This window comes from Nesoenas mayeri (genome assembly GCF_963082525.1).
Source record: "Nesoenas mayeri genome assembly, chromosome: 7".
Lineage (NCBI taxonomy): Eukaryota > Metazoa > Chordata > Aves > Columbiformes > Columbidae > Nesoenas > Nesoenas mayeri.
In genome coordinates, this window is record NC_137551.1 from 1,821,776 (window position 1) to 1,839,735 (window position 17,960).

Below are 17,960 nucleotides of genomic sequence, written 5' to 3' on the forward strand. Positions count from 1 at the left end.
TGCTCCTCTTTGCCTTCTCTTCCCAGGAGAGCACTGGGGGCCGCTCTGCCCCTGCCAAGGCCCCCGACTCGGACACGGACCAGCAGCGTGGGGCAAGCTCAGCCCTGGGGCCAAAGGGACCAGGGACAGAGCCTGTGCCCAGGACCAGCCAGGGGACTCCAGGGACACAGCCTGGTGCCCTGTGGGTGCAAGAAGGGGCGCGGAGAACACCAGCGCCCCCTGAGGAGTCGGCAGGGACCCCCTCACCCACAGCATGTCCCCTTGGCCCCTTCCCTCCAGGCCAGCAGAGCATGGTCTCCATCCTGGCCGACATCCAGAGCCAGGTGTCCTCCCTGCAGGGCTGGGTGTCCTCCCTGCAGGGTATGGACTGCGAGCTCCAGCACGTGAAGCTGGAGGTGAGCCGGCAGCAGTCCCCGAGGGGGCTGTGGGGATGGTGGGGGGATTGGGCAGGGAGGGGCAGCCAAAGGCCCCCTGTGCTGGACGACACAGGGGCCGTGCCCTGACTCTGCCCCCACCGCCGTTCCCAGGTCAGGCAGCTGGAGGAGGCCTTTGGAAAGCTGGGGCTGGCTGGAGCCGACGGGCAAGCGGGCAGCAGCCAGCAGATCCCCCTGCAGCTGGGGTAAAATGCCGCGAGAGGGTTTCCCAGCCTGCAGGGCTGCGAGGAGCCCGGGGGGCTGGAGCATCCTGGTGTGGGGGAGTGAGGGACACCCCCCGAGCGGCCCCTGGAGGCTAAACCTGCCTGTGCCCCGTCTTGCTGGCCAGGTCCGCGCAGCAGGAGTGGATCCAGGCCACGCTGGACACCTTGGTGACCAAGAGGACCAAGCAAGTGCAGGCGCAGGTGAGGTCCAGGGGGAGCGCTCTGAGCACCTTCCGGCTCGCTGGGGTGGTCCTGGTGGGGTCCTGGACACGTCTCCTGGCTGGATGGGGCCGTCGAGCCTCCATGGCCCCTGGGCTTGTTGGCTGCATCCAGCCCAGCTCAGAGGTGACTCCTGCTCCCCTTCCCGCAGCTGGACGAGCTGAGAGCCATAGTGGAGATCGCGGGGCAGGAGCTGGCAGAGGGGATCGTGGACACCAGGGTGCAGCTGGGCCAGCTCGTCCAGCACGTCGTCACCAGCCAAGTAAGCCGGGTCTGTGGCCACGGGGCAGCCAGCCCCACCTTGCACGGCCCCACCGTGTCATCTTCCTCCCTGCAGCAGCAGGATGAGCAGCTGTTGAAGCACGTCCAGGCCAGCGTCGCGCAGGTGCGAGGGGACTGTGACAAGCTCAGGATCGTCCTCAAGGGTCTCCTGGATCACCGCGGCCAGGAGCAGAAATCCATCGAGGTGGGCGGCTGAAAGCCCGCGGGCTCAGAGCATCATCCAGGCAGAGCCCAGGCTGGCGAGCAGCAGGGATTTGTCTCCCTGCCGAGCCGCTCGCAGCCCTGCAATGGCTTCAAATGCCTTTCCAGGAGGTTTTGGGGGAAGGTGGGGAGGCGGGGGGTGCTCGGCTGGCTGGGTGGCAGCTGCCACCCTGCCGTGGCATCACGGCTGCTTTCTGCACTGGAAGGCTCTGTCCTGCTCGGTGGAGAGGCTGGAGGAGGAGAAAGCGGACAAGGAGGAGCTGCTGCCGGCAATCGATGCGGTACGGCATGGAGGGGAGCTGGCGCCAGACAAGGGGGTCCTGGGCAGGCTGACAAATGCCCCTTGTCCCTCGGGTGCTTGGTGGCAGAACCGCTCAGGGGCAGGGAGGGCTTGCAGAGCCGCTGTGGGTCCCTCGGCAGGTCCCTGTGTCTCCCTGCTTGGGTCCCTTTGGCTGCTGGGACCAAGCCCACGGGAGCGACGGGGTGAGCGGGGCCATGTAGCCACTTGTGCCTCTCGTCCCGATGGGAGCTGGCCCAGCCCAGCGTCCCTCCATCCCTCCCCCAGCGCTCTCCTGCCTTTCTCTGTTGCTAGAAAGCTGACAAAACCTCCCTGGACGGCAAAGTCAGCCAGAGCCAGTTCGAGGCAAGCGTGGGGCAGCTGAAAGAGAAGATGGAGGAGCTGACGAGCCGGGTGACAGGCCAAGAGCAGCGCTGGCACCAGGTCCAGCGACAGCTCAGGGAAGAGATGGACTCCAAGGTGAGGGCTGGCACGTCCCCACTGCGCACACCCTGGGCGCCTGGCAGCCTAAGGCAGCATCCCTCCGAGGGTGCCCAGCCGGCCGTGCCCCCGGGGACCGTGACGTCCCATCCTGGTGCGCTCCCGTCCACAGCTGGACCGCCTGGAGCTGGGGCCGTTCCGGCAGCAGCTGGAGCAGCAATGGAACAGCCTCCAGGAGCAGCTGGAGGAGAAGGTGTCGCAAGCAGCGGCTGGTGCGGCGGCTGGGATCAAGAAGTGAGTGCCATAGGGACAGCGGTGGCTTGGGGACAGCGCTGCGTGCAGGCAGGGCTGCGTGCCCCCCAGGAGCTGGCCCAGCCCTTTTCTCTCTCCTCCAGGAAGCTGCTGGCGCATTTCCAGAGCCTGTCCTGCGACCAGCCCCTCAGCGTGCTGGTGCCTGGCCCGTGAGTAGCCCCTGCCCCTGGGGGGACGCTGGGACGTGGGTGCTGGCGCTGCAGCCCCGGCCCCCTCCCTGCCACGGGGTGACCATGCGGTGCCGGGCACTGAGCACCCCGTGTCCCATCTCCCAGGGAGCAGACAGATGAGTGCCAGCACCCCCCTGTGCCGCCGAGCTGCGGGGAGCAGCACACCATCACCCCCCCGCTGCAGCACTGCCTCCAGCCGCACCCGCCCAGCACCCCGCGGCCACCCCAGCCCTTCGCTCGGCTCCCCCGCAAGCTCAGGGTGACACAGGTAGGGCTACAGTGGCGGCGTCTGAGCCTGGAACGGGGATCTGTGCCTCAGTGTCCCCAGGGAGAGCTGTCTGTGGGAGGGTTGTTGGGGATGCCCAATGGGGCCCCTTGTTTCAGCCAGCCCGCTCTCTCCTTCCCAGCAGAAGGCGATGGAGCCGCTGGACAAGGACAGACGCGTCTCCAGGAACCAGCAGGACGGACAGCTGCCTGTGCCGGGGGGCAAGGAAGGTGCGGCGGGGTGTTCTTTGGGAGGGGACCCGGGGGGCCTGAAGGGGACAGCGGGGCAGGCAGGACACCTGCGGGATGCCAGGTTTTCCCCCTGGCTTTCCCCAGCCCGGCTCCCGCTGGTCTGTCCTGCCAGGCTTTGCGAGGGACAAGCCCCAGCTGTCCCCAAGGCAGGGGGACAACGCGGCCACCAGCCAGTGGTGGCTGGGGCACCAGGTCCCTGTGCGGGAGCTGGAGTCAGGTGGGGGGTGTGGGACGGTGGTCCTGGGCAGAGTGGGACAGCAGCCTGTGTGCTGCAGAGTGGGGACCAGGACCCTGTGTGTGGATGTCTCTGACCCTGCTCCTCGCCCCCAGGCACCACCGTCTCCTCGGAGCACCAGTCGGCCTCATCCCACGTCTCCCGGGCACCGGGGCTCCTGCCGGCGCTCCAGCCCCCACGGGACACATCAGCACCCCGAGAGCCGGGCAGGACTCGGGGTCCCCAGCTGCTCCCGCCCCTGCGGCCCCAGAGGGAGACATTGGTGACCCGTGGAGAAGAGAGGACTCGGGGTCCCCGGCTGCTCCAGCCCCTCCGGCCCCAGAGGGAGACATTGGCACCCCCAGAACCAGAGAAGACTGGGGGTCCCCGGCTGCTCCAGCCCCTCCGGCCCCAGAGGGACGCATCAGCACCCCCAGAACCAGACAAGACTGGGGGTCCCCGGCTGCTCCCGCCCCTCCGGCCCCAGAGGGACGCATCAGCACCACGAGAGCCAGACAAGAGTGGGGGTCCCCGGCTGAAGCGTCCCCGCGACCGGCACTGAGCAAAAGAGGAAGCGCTGCCGAGCAGCTCCAATAAACAGTGATGGGCAGCCAAGTGCCAGCGTGGTCTGAGTGTGGGGACCCCGGTCAGGATCTTCCCCTCAGGCACCAGGAGGTGCCGGCAGCGTCCCTCGTCCTGCGGCCACGTGTCGCCGGAGGAGCTGAGCACAGCCCCCGTGCCACCCCCTGCCCGGGTCTGCGCCGCCCTGTGCTGCCGCGCTCCCCCTGGCCCCCCTGGCCTGCCCAGCGCTGTTTGACCCCGATGGCCCCTGACAGGGGAGCTGGTGGCCCCAAAGGGATGAACAGCACTGATTTGTTTTCCTCATCTCCTGGTGGAGAAACCCCCCTTGTCACCCCCTTTTCCCTCTGCCAGTGCTGCCATGGCTGGGAAGAGGACACACCCGACACCCCACCTCCCTGGCTCAGGGAAGCTCATGCTTCCCAGACCTGGAGCAAAGCCCCATCAACACTTCTGTGCCCCCAGCCTGGGGGGGGACACAGCCCTTCCTTCCCCTTCTGCCACCCCCATGGCTTGAGGCTGGTTTTCACAGAATCACAGAATCCCAGAATATCAGGGGTTGAAGGGCCCTGGAAAGCTCATCCAGTGCAATCCCCCCATGGAGCAGGAACACCCAGATGAGGTTACACAGGAAGGTGTCCAGGCGGGTTGGAATGTCTGCAGAGAAGGAGACTCCACAACCCCCCTGGGCAGCCTGGGCCAGGCTCTGACACCCTTACTGAGAAGAAGTTTCTTCTCAAATTTAAGTGGAAACTCTTATGTTCCAGTTTGAACCCATTACCCCTTCTTCTATCACTGGTTGTCACCAAGAAGAGCCTGGCTCCATCCTCCTGACACTCACCCTTTATATATCTGTAAACATGAATGAGTCCCCCCTCAGTGTCCTCTCCTCCAGCTCCAGAGCCCCAGCTCCCTCAGCCTTTCCTCACACGGGAGATGCTCCACTCCCTCCAGCATCTTGGTGGCTGCGCTGGACTCTCTCCAGCAGTTCCCTGTCCTGCTGGAACTGAGGGGCCACAACTAGACACAAGATTCCAGGTGTGGTCTCCCCAGGGCAGAGCAGAGGGGCAGGAGAACCTCTTTGACCTACTGACCACCCGCTTCTAACCCACCCCAGGTACCATTGGCTTCCTGGCCACAAGGGCCCAGTGCTGGCTCATGGTCACCCTGCTGTCCCCAGGACCCCCAGGTCCCTTTCCCCTACACTGCTCTCTAATAAGTCATTCCCCGACTTATACTGGAACCTGGGGCTGTTCCTGCCCAGATTCAAGACTCCACACTTGCCTTGTTAATTTCATTCAATTTCTCCCTGTCCAGCTCTCCAGCCTGTCCAGGTCTCTGATGGCAGCACAGCTTCCAGTGTCAGCCGCTCCTCTCAGCTTGGTGTCATCAGCAAACTTGCTGACGGTCACTCTATTCCCTCTTCCAAATCATTGATGAATATATTTAATAATACCGGCCCCAGCACTGCCCCTGAGGCACTGCACTGGATACAGGCCTCAACTGGACTCTGCCCCATTGACCACGACTCTCTGGCTTCTTCCCTTCAGCCAGTTCACAGTCACCTCAATACCCGCTCATCCAGACCGCACTCCCTCAGTTCAGCTGTGAGGATGCTGTGGGAGACTGTGTTAAATGAGAAGTTTGATAAAAAACTTCTCAGTGAGGGTAACAGAGCACTGAACAGGCTGCCCAGGGGAGTTGTGGAGTCTCCTTCTCTGCAGACATTCCAACCCGCCTGGACATGTTCCTGTGTAACCTCACCTGGGCGTTCCTGCTCCAGCAGGGGATTGCACTGGATGTTCTTTTGAGGTCCCTTCCAATCCCAAACATACTGTGATACTGTGATACCCTCGGCCCTGGAAGCAGCATGGGGGGACCTGGGGGCAGGAGTTGGCTGTGGACAAATCACTGGGGACAGTCCTGCCCTGTGCACACACACAGTGACATGGGGGTGGGTGACAAAACTGGTGGCGCCTCTCAGGGTTGGGGGAGAAACCACAGTGCCACCTGCACTGGAATAACTGGGAGCACACTGGGCACCACAGTAGCCCCAACAAGGCTCCATCTTGCACCCCATTTGCTATGGTTAAACCAGGTTTACAAACACGCAACAAGCTATATATAATGACACTTGTTGTGGGTTTAGGGTTTGCATCATGCAAGATATATGTGATTTTTAAAAACTGCTTCTTGTCCCAGAGACTACCTTATGCTTGTATAATACATAGGTACTGACAGCTTGCTTTGGTTTTAAGCCAGAAATCGACTGTGGAAAAGTTGTAGTGAGATTCTAAACTAACAGATCAGTTAAGAACCATAAAAAAAGGGCAGAGAGGGGAATCTGCTCAGAACACAGGAAATCTTGATACAGGGACCTGCCAATTAACTAATTAACACTTAAAGAACTAACCCTACCCACATCACTAAAGACACCTAGAGAGTTAACCCTTTAACGCACATCACTATTGCCCGGCCTCGCTTGGCTCTGTGTAACTTACCCTACGAGAAACAGGAGTTCGCCGGCGTCTTGCAAAGATAATAACGCTTGGGTGCACCTTTGGGTGAAGGAGATAACAGAAACTTGGGCACAGGGCAGGAGATGCGCTCAGAATTGGTGGAAGCTGGTGGTTCTCGGCTGTTTATCGCAGGAACGGACCCCGCGGCCCCCGCCTCAGCCCCGCCCGCGCGCCGCCGCCGTTGGCGCCAACCGCCGGAGCCTCGTGCCCGCAAGATGGCGCCCGAGCGGCCTCGCTTGCTCTCCGATCCGCACTAACGTTATAGTTTTACCATCTTGTCTCTTCACTTGCGTTCGACCCGCAGCCCAAACTGCAGGCAGATACTTATTTCCGCCCCCCCCCAGTTCCAGATTTCAAATTAATTTGCAGTTCTTGTGCATTCTTTGATTTACCAGGAAGTCTTGAAGCCCATACCCCTGGAAATACTTGGTCCAGTACTTCCTGAGGTATTTTGGCTTTGCTTCTCAGTTTCAATCATTACCAAATTTAAAATCTCATATTTTTTTTTATCTTAAATGTCACTTTCTTTGAATATTGTTATTGCTTTCAATTGTTTTAATAGGTCTGGTCTTAGTAACAGTTTCGAAGACCCAGGCATATATAAGAACTTACAAATTCCAATTTATTTCCTCAATGTATATTTAATTTGCTGTGAAAAGAAAAAGCTTTATCTTGTTGGTCAGTAGCTTCCACTACAGTGACAAAATCTTTATCTAAAGGTATCAATTCCTGATTCAAAACCGAATAAGATGCTCCAGTATGAGTTAAAACTCTATTTCTTTCCCTATTTTCCTCTTCTCTCTGCGAAGCTTCATCATCTACCACCTCAGAAGGTGAAGGCTCATACTCTTCAGTTCTACACCCCCCATGGGGCACATCATCTTCTATCCTCCCCTCTTAGGGGATGATTTTAACATTTTCCAATGTTAAAAGGGTCCTGTGATGCCAAGTTAATGCCACCCTGAGTGATTTGGCAAAGTCAAAAATATATCAGCATATGTAACTTGACTTCGCTTTCATTCTCTCCTCAAGAATGCAAGAAAGTACCGTAACTCAAAGCTTCATTAAGAGGCCACTTTTCTTCCTCGTCTAATTTACACAGTGGCCACCGATGATAATATTTCATCAAGGTTTCTCTATTCGCGTTATCACCAGGTGGTTCCCTGATCTATTTCCCATGAGCTAACACACCCTAAGGAGGGATCCCCTCTGCACCCCCATCCCTGTGGATCCCTTCACCCAGGTTGGACAGGATGTTTCCTCAATCATCGTTATTCCAAACACATCAGGCTGGTGTTGTGTCAGTTTCAATCACTTTCCCACTCCTTCACAAACCAGCCACAACAACATTCACACATCACATGTACTTGGGGGTGGTTTTCTGGCCCGAGATACCATTCTCACGAGCCTGGGCTATCACTCCTTACACTTACGAACAACATACTTCAGTACAACCTATCCAAGGCCTTTTATACTTTGCCTAATTGCTGTGATTTAATTATGTTAGTATTATTTCTTCTTGGACCATCCGGATGGTCATGTTAGTATTGATCTTCCTTTATCATCCAGGTGGCTGGAACTGCACGTCTTGCTATTCCCACAGGTTGGATCACTGGTGGTTGGATCCCTCTTAGTGGTTGGATCCCTCTTAATGGTTGGATCTCTCTCAGTGGTTGGATCCCTCTTAGTGGTTGGATCCCTCTCAGTGGTTGGATCCCTCTAAGTGGTTGGATCCCTCTAAGTGGTTCAGCACTGTCAGTGATTCATCACTTTTGGTGATTTGACCATTCTCAGTGGTTGGATCCCTCTCAGTGGTTGGATCCCTCTCAGTGGTTGGATCCTTCTAAGTGGTTGGATCGCTCTTAGTGGTTGGATCCCTCTTAGTGGTTGGATCCCTCTAAGTGGTTGGATCGCTCTTAGTGGTTGGATCCCTCTCAGTGTTTGGATCTCTCTAAGTGGTTCAGCACTGTCAGTGATTCATCACTTTTGGTGGTTTGACCATTCTCAGTGGTTGGATCCCTCTCAGTGGTTGGATCCCTCTCAGTGGTTGGATCCCTCTTAGTGGTTGGATCCCTCTCAGTGGCTGGATCCCTCTCAGTGGTTCAGCACTGTCAGTGATTCATCACTTTTGGTGGTTTGACCATTCTCAGTGGTTCGATCACTTTCTTTGCCTTCTCTTCCCAGGAGAGCACTGGGGGCCGGTCTGCCCCTGCCAAGCCCCCCGGTCAGACATGGACAACCAGCATGGGATGCACTCAGGATCCTCCAAGCAAGACCCAGGTGTGCCCTGGGAGGCCTTGGCCACCACTTTAAATTCTGGATACCATGTCCAGGTAATGGAGATTCCCTGGCATCTGAGGCATCTCGATTGCTTCTACGTCACCCAGAAGCATCGGGTGGATGAACTGACAAAGAACAAGCTGGACCATGCTGAGTTTGAGAAGCAGCATCAGCTCCTCCTGGAGAGAGGTGAGAGCCCTGGGGGAGCTGGCGGGGGGTGTTTGACATGGGGACACCAATTCGGGGGCTCATCCTGCTCAGGGCCCGGCCCTGCGGGCGAGACCCCCTCACCCACAGCATGTCCCCTTGGTGCGTTCCCTCTAGGCCTGCAGAGCACAGCCCGCATCCTGGCCGACCTGCAGAGCCAGGTGTCCTCCCTGCAGGGCTGGGTGTCCTCCCTGCAGAGTATGGACTGTGAGTTGGAGGATGTGCAGCAGAAGGTGAGCCGGCAGCAGTCCCCGAGAGGGCTGTGGGGATGGTGGGGGGATTGGGCAGGGAGGGGCAGCCAAAGGCCCCCTGTGCTGGACGACACAGGGGCTGTGCCCTGACTCTGCCCCCACCGCCGTTCCCAGGTCAGGCAGCTGGAGGAGGCCTTTGGAAAGCTGGGGCTGGCTGGAGCCGACGGGCAAGCGGGCAGCAGCCCCCAGATCCCCCTGCAGCTGGGGTAAAATGCCGCGAGAGGGTTTCCCAGCCTGCACGACTGCGAGGAGCCCGGGGGGCTGGAGCATCCCGGTTTGGGGGGTGCAGGTGGGGGTGGTCCTGGGCAGGGTGGGACGCCAGCCTGTGTGTTGCAGGATGGGGACCGGGACCTGTTTGTGGGTGTCTCTGACCCTGCTCCTCACCCCCAGGCACCATTGTCTTGCTGGAGCACAGGCCGATGTGGTCCCACAGCCAACTCTCCCGAGCACCGGGGCTCTTCCCACCGCTCTGGCCCCTGCAGGATGGATCGGCACCCCGAGAGCCGGGCAGGACTGGGGGGTCCAGCCGAAGCTGAAGGGACGAGGGACAGAGCCTGTGCCCAGGACCAGCAAGGGAACTCCAAGGTCACAGCCTGTCTCCCAGGGGATGCAGGAAGGGATGCAGGGAACACCAGCGAGCCCTGAGAACTGGGCTGGGGCCCCCTCCGAACAGACAAGGATGTCTGATGCCAGTGTCTCCATGCCAGGGATGCAGCTGAAGTCCTCTGAGCAAGAGCCAGACGCGACTTGGGAGGAGTTGGAGTTGTCGTACACCTTAGATTCTCTATACCAGGTCCAGCTCTTGGAGTTTAAAAGCCATCTAGGGCACCTTGACCACTTATTTGTCATCCTAATGAATCGAGTGGACCAGCTGAGAGACACCAAGCTGGACCGCGCTGAGCTTAGGAAGCTGTGCCGGCTGCTCCCAGGGGGAGGTGAGAGCCCTGGGGGAGCTGGTGGGGGGTGTTTGATGTGGGGACACCCTGAGTCGGGGGCTCATCCTGCTCAAGGCCTGGCCAGGTGGGCAAGACCCCCTCACCCACAGCATGTCCCCTTGGCCCCTTCCCTCCAGGCCAGCAGAGCATGGCCCACATCCTGGCCGACCTGCAGACCCAGGCGTCCTCCCTGCAGAGCCAGGTGTCCTCCCTGCAGGCTCTGGAATGGGAGCTCCAGCACGTGAAGCAGAAGGTGAGCCGGCAGCAGTCCCCGAGGGGGCTGTGGGGATGGTGGGGGGATTGGGCAGGGAGGGGCAGCCAAAGGCCCCCTGTGCTGGACGACACAGGGGCCGTGCCCTGACTCTGCCCCCACCGCCGTTCCCAGGTCAGGCAGCTGGAGGAGGCCTTTGGAAAGCTGGGGCTGGCTGGAGCCGACGGGCAAGCGGGCAGCAGCCACCAGATCCCCCTGCAGCTGGGGTAAAATGCCACGAGAGGGTTTCCCAGCCTGCAGGGCTGCGAGGAGCCCGGGGGGGCTGGAGCATCCTGGTGTGGGGGGTGCAGGTGGGGGGTGTCTGTGGGCAGGGTGGGACACCAGCCTGTGTGCTGCAGGATGGGGACCGGGACCTGTTTGTGGGTGTCTCTGACCCTGCTCCTCACCCCCAGGCACCACCCTCTTGCCGGAGCACAGGACGACATGGTCCCACAGACACCTCTCCCGGGCACCGGGGCTCTTCCCGCCTCTCCTGCCCCCGCGGGATGGATCAGCACCCCAAGAGCCGGGCAGGACTGAGGGTCCCCTGCTCAAGTCCCCCCAGCTCTGAGTAGGGGAGGAAGCGCTGCCGGGCAGCTCCAATAAACAGTGATAGGCAGCCAAGTGCCAGCGTGGTCTGAGTGTGGGGGCCCCGGTCAGGATCTTCCCCTCAGGCACCAGGAGGTGCCGGCAGCGTCCCTCGTCCTGCGGCCACGTGTCGCCGGAGGAGCTGAGCACAGCCCCCGTGCCACCCCCTGCCCGGGTCTGCGCCGCCCTGTGCTGCCGCGCTTCCCCTGGTCCCCCTGGCCTGCCCAGTGCTGTTTGACCCTGATGGCCCCTGCCAGGGGAGCTGGTGGCCCCAAAGGGATGAGCAGCACTGATTTGGTTTCCTCATCTCTCGGTGGAAAAACCCCCTTTGTCACCCCCTTGTCCCTCTGTGCAACACCCATGTGCTGAGGTTGCTCAGCCTCAGCCTCCTGCGCTGACCCGAGGCCCGAGTGAGGGGCTGAACTCAGCCCGAGGCACCATCCTCCCCCCGCCCGGGGTCTTGGGGCGAGGCCCAGAAGGGGGAACCCCCAGATTTGGGGGCCCTGCACTTAGCAAGGGCTTTCTTGCAGCACTGAGGAACCCAGCAGGAGGTGCAGAGGCGAATGGGTTTATTGGGCACTCATGGGTGCGGAGGGGGGTACCAGGCCCCTTGGGAAGCCCCAGGGGCGGCTCAGCTCAGCCGTGGTGGAGGTGGTCGAGGTCCTTCTCCGGGCCCCTCTGCACCTGCGGGGAGGGCATCCGGGGTGGCCCGCGGACATCGGCCTCCCTGGCACGGTCCTCGGGGTGGTGGAGATGGTCAAGGTCCTTCTCGGGTCCAGCCCGGGCTTGGCCGAGGCCCCCTTGAGCTGCGCTGCTGCTGGAGAAGACCTTGATCCCTGGTACCACCTCTCTGCTCATCTCAGCCTCCTGCGGCGGCTCCACGGCTCTTGCACCCAGGATGCTGGACGAGGGGAGCAAAACCAGGCAGGAAAGGTCTCAGTGCCCCAGGGCTCCAAAATATCCCCGGGGGGCTAAAGTTCACATCTCGGGGAGCCCCTGAATTGCTGGGCGTGCAAAGCCCTGAATGGAATTCCCTCCCCCAAGGGCTTTCCCTTCTGGGGCGCTGCTTTCCTGGGGCTCTCGGGGCTGACGCGGCGCCCGGGGATGCAGGGAGAGCGGCCGCCTCTTACATCTCCTTGGGCAAATCCCGCTCCGCAGCCAGGTCCTCGCGTCCGGCGTCGCTGGGAACCTGCAGGGACAGAGGGGACGTGGGGTGGCAGCGCGCAGTCGTGGGTCTCCCTGTGCCCCTCATCAGCCGGGCAGCGGGAGGGCCCGGGGAGGTGAGGGCTCACCTGGGTGCCCCCGGGTGCGGGCAGGAGGAGGGCAGCGCCCAGCAGGAGGGTGACGCTGCAGAGCTGCAGGGCCCTGGGGCTGCAGAGGGACCGAGACACAGGAGCCACGTTGGAGGAGCTGAGCTGGTGGGGCTGCCCGCACCAGACCCTGCCCACACCAGACCCTGCCTGCACCAGACCCTGCCTGCACCAGACCCTGTCTGCACCAGAGTTGCCTGTGCCAGAGCTGCCTGTGCCAGAGCTGCCTGCGCCAGAGTTGCCTGCACCAGAGCTGCCTGCGCCAGACCCTGCCTGTGTCAGACCCTGACTGCACCAGAGCCTCCCACACCAGAGCCACCTGTGCCAGAGCTGCCTGCGCCAGACCCTGCCCGCACCACAGCTGCCTGTGCCACACCTTGCCCGCACCAGCCCCTGCCTGCACCAGCCCCTGTCTGCACCAGATCCTGCCCGCACCAGACCCTGCCTGCGCCAGAGCTGCCTGCATCCAGAGTGGCTGCCTCTCTCCTGCATGAGTTGCTGCCTGTGCCCTGCAACCCACAGCTCCTCCCCACACCCCTGCCTGCAGCCCCAGTCCCTGCCCGCACCCCCTGCCCGCACCCCCAGCTCCTCCTGCCCCAGCGCCCACCCTGCCCGCCCCCCAGGAGCCTTGCGGGGCCGCACCGCTCCATGGCCGCCTTCCGCCCGCTGCCCGGCCTCTGCCCGCACTTTGCCCGCGGCGGCCGCTCCCGGGGCCCGTCCCACATGGCCCCGTGGCACCGGGTGGCACCGGGTGGTGCTCAGGGGAAAGAGTTCAGTGTCCTGCCCGGAGCAGCAGGGCAGCCAGGGCACCCACGTCCCTCTGCGCTGTGGGTGCGGTTCCTCTCATTGGCACCTGCTTTACATTTGTGGGGGATGCACTCGACCCCCACGCCCGGCCAAACCAGCAGCAGGTTGGTCCAGGCTCCAGAGGAGGGAAAAGCCTGAGCCGCAGCCTGGCCAAGAACTCCTTCCAGGAGACCCACAGGGAAGCCGAACGGCACCTGAGCACCAGTAACTTGTGGGCACAGGGAGCCTCGTGCACTTTTCCTACTGTGTGCAATTTGGCTACGAGTTAACCACTTTATTCTAGAAATACGAGAGCCTGGATGAGCCCACTTTGAGCTCTCCCGGCTCAATCAGTGAGCTGTGTGGCGATGGATTTACTACTCACAGGTCTGTGGGTGAGCCCAATTTAAGTTTAATATTAATCACTTAGCTTAAGTACATGCACGCTAAATGTAATTAATTATTTAGAGACATAATGTTGCATGATTTTTAATATACCCTTTGCCTCATGTTACTTGGTAAGCTGGATTTGCTAAAACTTTAAGCTGTAAAGTTCTGCTCATATTTACTAAAAGCAACTACAAACTACGCCGAGCACTTATAAGACCTATTTCGCACTTCGCTGCTATTCTACTGCATTAAGTTTCTTTTTCATGAGGATTTTGTCTCCTGAAAGTCTGCTCTGCATATGGTTATCAGGCCTGAAAGTTTGTCTTGGGAGCTCCAGGACACAGACTCCAGATGAACAGTTATCAGAGAGGGAAGATGCCCAAAGGTGCTTTGTGATCGGGCACAGGCTCCTGGAGGGAAGGTAAGCGGCACTTGGTTTGGCGTATTTCCCCCAGGTAGTAAATAACAGAGTGAACCTGCCACCGAGCTCTAAGTCACACTTCTCTTTAAGAAATCTAAACATTGTTCTGAGGTGAGCAGAACCCTAAAATACTCCCTTCTTATCAGGACACCCACAAACCCATGGGCCCCAATGGGTGCACCCCCAGCGCAGAGGGACGTGGGTGCCCTGGCTGCCCTGCTCCTCCTGAACTCTTTCCCCTGAGCACCACCCGGTGCCACCCGGTGCCACGGGGCCGTGTGGGGCGGGCCCCCGGGAGCGGCCGCCGCGGGTAAAGTGCGGGCAGAGGCCGGGCAGCGGGCGGAAGGCGGCCATGGAGCGGTGCGGCCCCGCAAGGCTCCTGGGGGGCGGGCAGGGTGGGCGCTGGGGCAGGAGGAGCTGGGGGTGCGGGCAGGGGGTGCGGGCAGGGACTGGGGCTGCAGGCAGGGGTGTGGGGAGGAGCTGTGGGTTGCAGGGCACAGGCAGCAACTCATGCAGGAGAGAGGCAGCCACTCTGGATGCAGGCAGCTCTGGTGCAGGCAGCTCTGCTGCAGGCAGCTCTGGCGCAGGCAAGGGGCTGGTGCGGGCAGCTCTGGCACAGGCAGGGTCTGGCACAGGCAGATCTGGTGCAGGCAGGGGCTGGCACAGGCAGGGTCTGTTGCGGGCAGCCCCACCAGCTCAGCTCCTCCAACGTGGCTCCTGTGTCTCGGTCCCTCTGCAGCCCCAGGGCCCTGCAGCTCTGCAGCGTCACCCTCCTGCTGGGCGCTGCCCTCCTCCTGCCCACACCCGGGGGCACCCAGGTGAGCCCCCACCTCCCCGGGCCCTCCCGCTGCCCAGCTGATGAGGGGCACAGGGAGACCCACAACTGCGCGCTGCCACCCCACGTCTCCTCTGTCCCCGCAGGTTCCCAGCGACGCCGGACGTGAGGACCTGGCTGCGGAGCAGGATTTGCCCAAGGGGATGTAAGAGGCGGCGGCGCTCCCTGCATCCCCGGGCGCTGCGTCAGCCCCGAGAGCCCCAGCAAAGCAGCGCCCCAGAAGGGAAAGCCCTTGGGGGAGGGAATTCCATTCAGGGCTTTGCACCCCCCAGCAATTCAGGGGCTCCCAGCTCTGGCTTCCCCCCAAATCACCCCAACTCACCCAACAGCCAGGCCCAGCCATCTTGCTGGCGGCACTGGGGAGCTGTGGTGCTCCTGCACCGATGTCCCAGACCCATCCAGCCCGTTCCCAGGATAAGCAGCTAAATGAGCCCATTTGCTCCCTGAGACGTGAACTTTAGCCTCCCGGGGATATTTTGGAGCCCTGGGGCACTGAGACCTTTCCTGCCTGGTTTTGCTCCCCTCGTCCAGCATCCTGGGTGCAAGAGCCGTGGAGCCGCCGCAGGAGGCTGAGATGAGCAGAGAGGTGGTACCAGGGATCAAGGTCTTCTCCAGCAGCGCCGCAGCTCAAGGGGGCCCCGGCCAAGCCCGGGCTGGACCCGAGAAGGACCTTGACCATCTCCACCACCCCGAGGACCGTGCCAGGGAGGCCGATGTCCGCGGGCCACCCCGGATGCCCTCCCCGCAGGTGCAGAGGGGCCCGGAGAAGGACCTCGACCACCTCCACCACGGCTGAGCTGAGCCGCCCCTGGGGCTTCCCAAGGGGCCTGGTACCCCCCTCCGCACCCATGAGCCCCCAATAAACCCATTCGCCTCTGCACCTTCTGCTGGGCTCCTCAGTGCTGCCAGAAAGCCCTCGCTAAGTGCAGGGCCCCCAAATCTGGGGGTTCCCCCTCCTGGGGCTCGCCCTGAGTCCCCAGGCAGGGGGAGGATGCTGCCTCGGGCTGAGTTCAGCCCCTCACTCGGGCCTCGGGTCAGTGCAGGAGGCTGAGGCTGAGCAACTTCAGCACACGGGTGTTGTGCTCATGAAGGAGCCGCAGGCTGTCCCCTCCCCGCAGGACACATGGACCCCTTGCTCCACCAAGCTGCTCTTGCCCAGCCCCGCATCCCAAATCAGTGTGATGGAGTGGGGGGTCTCATGGAACCCCAACATTTCCCAGTGAGGGGGAACCCCACGGCAAGGATGCCCCATGTCCCGGCAGTGCCAGGAAAACCTTTTAATAGCAACAGCAAACGGGATCCCCCATCTGGAATCATTCACCGCTGGTCCCAGAGCCCTCGGGGTGACACGGGGACTGTGGGGCGCAGGCGGCTGCGGGGACCTGCATCCCTGGGCTCAGCTGTCGGTGAAGTTCGCCTTGCGCTTCTCCACGAACGCTGTCATCCCCTCTTTGCGGTCACCCTGTGAGGAGCGCAGGGGTGAGGCTGGGGGGTGCGGCAGCCCCGCCGTCCCCCCCGCAGTGGGGCTGACCCCCTACTCACAGTGGCGAAGGTGGCATAAAAAAGCCGCTTCTCTGTCCTCATCCCCTCTGTCAGTGTCGTCTCGAAGGCTGAGAGCAAGGGAGAAGTTGGGGAGACCTCCCTGCTGAACCCACAGCCCCCCGGGCTTCCCGTTGGCCCCCAGCCCCTACCGGCATTGACCGACTCCTTGGCCATGGCGGCCACCAGCTTGGAGTTGCTGGCGATTTTCTCTGCGCAGGCAATGGCTGCGTCCAGCAGCTTCTCCACAGGGAAGACCTTGCTGACCAGCCCTAGGGTGGACAGCGGGAGGTGGTGGGGTGGGGGGACGGGTCCCCAACATACCCCAGCTGACCCCCGCCCCTACCTGCCTCCTTTGCCTCCGCCGCCGAAATCCGGTCCCCAGTGAGGACCATCTCCATGGCCAGCGACTTCCCCACTGCCCTGGTCAACCGCTGTGTCCCTCCAGCGCCTGGAGCCGTTTGGGGAAGGGAAAGGTCCAGAGAGGCACACGGGGGTGTCCCCACTGCCCCCGCTCTGTCCTGGATGACCCCTCCTTGCCAGGCACCCCCCGCTCACCCGGGATGGTCCCCAGCAGGATTTCGGGTTGCCCGAACTGTGCCTTCTCCCCGGCGTAGATGATGTCGCACATCATGGCCAGCTCGCACCCGCCGCCCAGCTGGGATGGGGAGGAAGAGGAGGGTCAGGGGGTGCCGGGGCGCAGCCAGGGCGCGGCGAGAGGCGGGGGGGACTCACGGCGTAGCCGTTGACGGCAGCAATGATGGGTTTGCGGACGGTGGAGACCTTGTCCCAGCCAGCGAGGAAGCCACCGCTGTAGCACTCCTGGAAGGTTTTGTTCTGCATCTCCTTGATGTCCGCGCCGGCTGCAAAGCAACACGGGGATGTGACACCAACCCCCCTCCACCAACACCCGTGTCGGGGTGCGTCGCTCTGCCCTACCTGCAAAGGCTTTTTGGCTGCCGGTGATGACGATGGCCCCCACCTGCGGGTCACTCTCCATGGCCTCCAGCGCCCGGCTCAGCTCCTCCATCAGGCCCTCGCACAGGGCGTTGAGCGCCTGCGGCCGGTTCAGCTGGATCAGGCCCACGCTCTGCCGCGCCCCGGTCTTCTGCACCGACAGGTACTGGAAAGTGGCCCCTGCCCACCGCCCCGACACCGGCTCGTTAGCCACCGGCCGCCCGCACAGACCCCGCACCCGCCCGCGGCGCCGCCGTATCTTAAAGCGACCTTCAGCGGTCACGGGCGGCGAGCGGGACGTCACCCCCGGGCGCTCGGGAGCGGGGCTGGCGGGGAATTCCCGGTGCGGTCCCGCCCGGGCAAGTGCAGCGCAAGGGACCACCCGGTGCCGGGCTGATGTGCGGTGCTGGGACCCGGTGCAAGACACCGCGCTGCTGGGACCGCGGTGCACAGTGCCAGCGCCCATACGGGGTGCAGGGACTCGGTGTCCGGTGCAGGACCCCGTGCACAGAGCGAGATCCGGTGCCGAGGCCCGTGCACGGTGCCCGGTGTAGAGGCCCCGGCAGTCGCCGCTCCCCACCGCCCCGCCCCGTTCCCCGCTCACCGGCGCTGTAGGCTCGCACCCCGAGGAGGGGGCGGGGGGGCGGCGGCAGGAGCGCGGTGGCGGCGGCGGAGCGGAGCAGAGCGCGCAGCGCGGCGGCCATGGCGGAGCGCGGTGCAGCGGCCCCGCCCCGCCGCCCGCGGATGCCCCGCCCCGCTGCGTCCCCATTGGCCAAGGCGGCCCCGCCCCACAACGCGCCATCCCCATTGGTCGAGGCGGTGCCGCCGCGCCCCGCCCCTGGGC

General features: G+C 62.3%; 1 protein-coding gene across 1 annotated transcript; it reads right to left on the reverse strand.

Annotated features, from left to right (window-relative positions):
* Positions 1–15,882: 15,882 nt before the first annotated feature.
* On the reverse strand, positions 15,883–17,848 carry ECHS1 (enoyl-CoA hydratase, short chain 1). The gene is made up of 8 exons (XM_080347855.1): positions 17,721–17,848; positions 17,099–17,296; positions 16,895–17,022; positions 16,718–16,817; positions 16,506–16,610; positions 16,312–16,431; positions 16,163–16,230; positions 15,883–16,082 (listed from the first exon to the last, which is right to left on the reverse strand). Exons 1-8 carry the CDS (start codon positions 17,818–17,820, stop codon positions 16,017–16,019), a joined length of 885 nt encoding a protein of 294 aa, XP_080203981.1. The 5' UTR covers positions 17,821–17,848; the 3' UTR covers positions 15,883–16,016.
* Between the last annotated feature and the right edge of the window lie 112 nt (positions 17,849–17,960).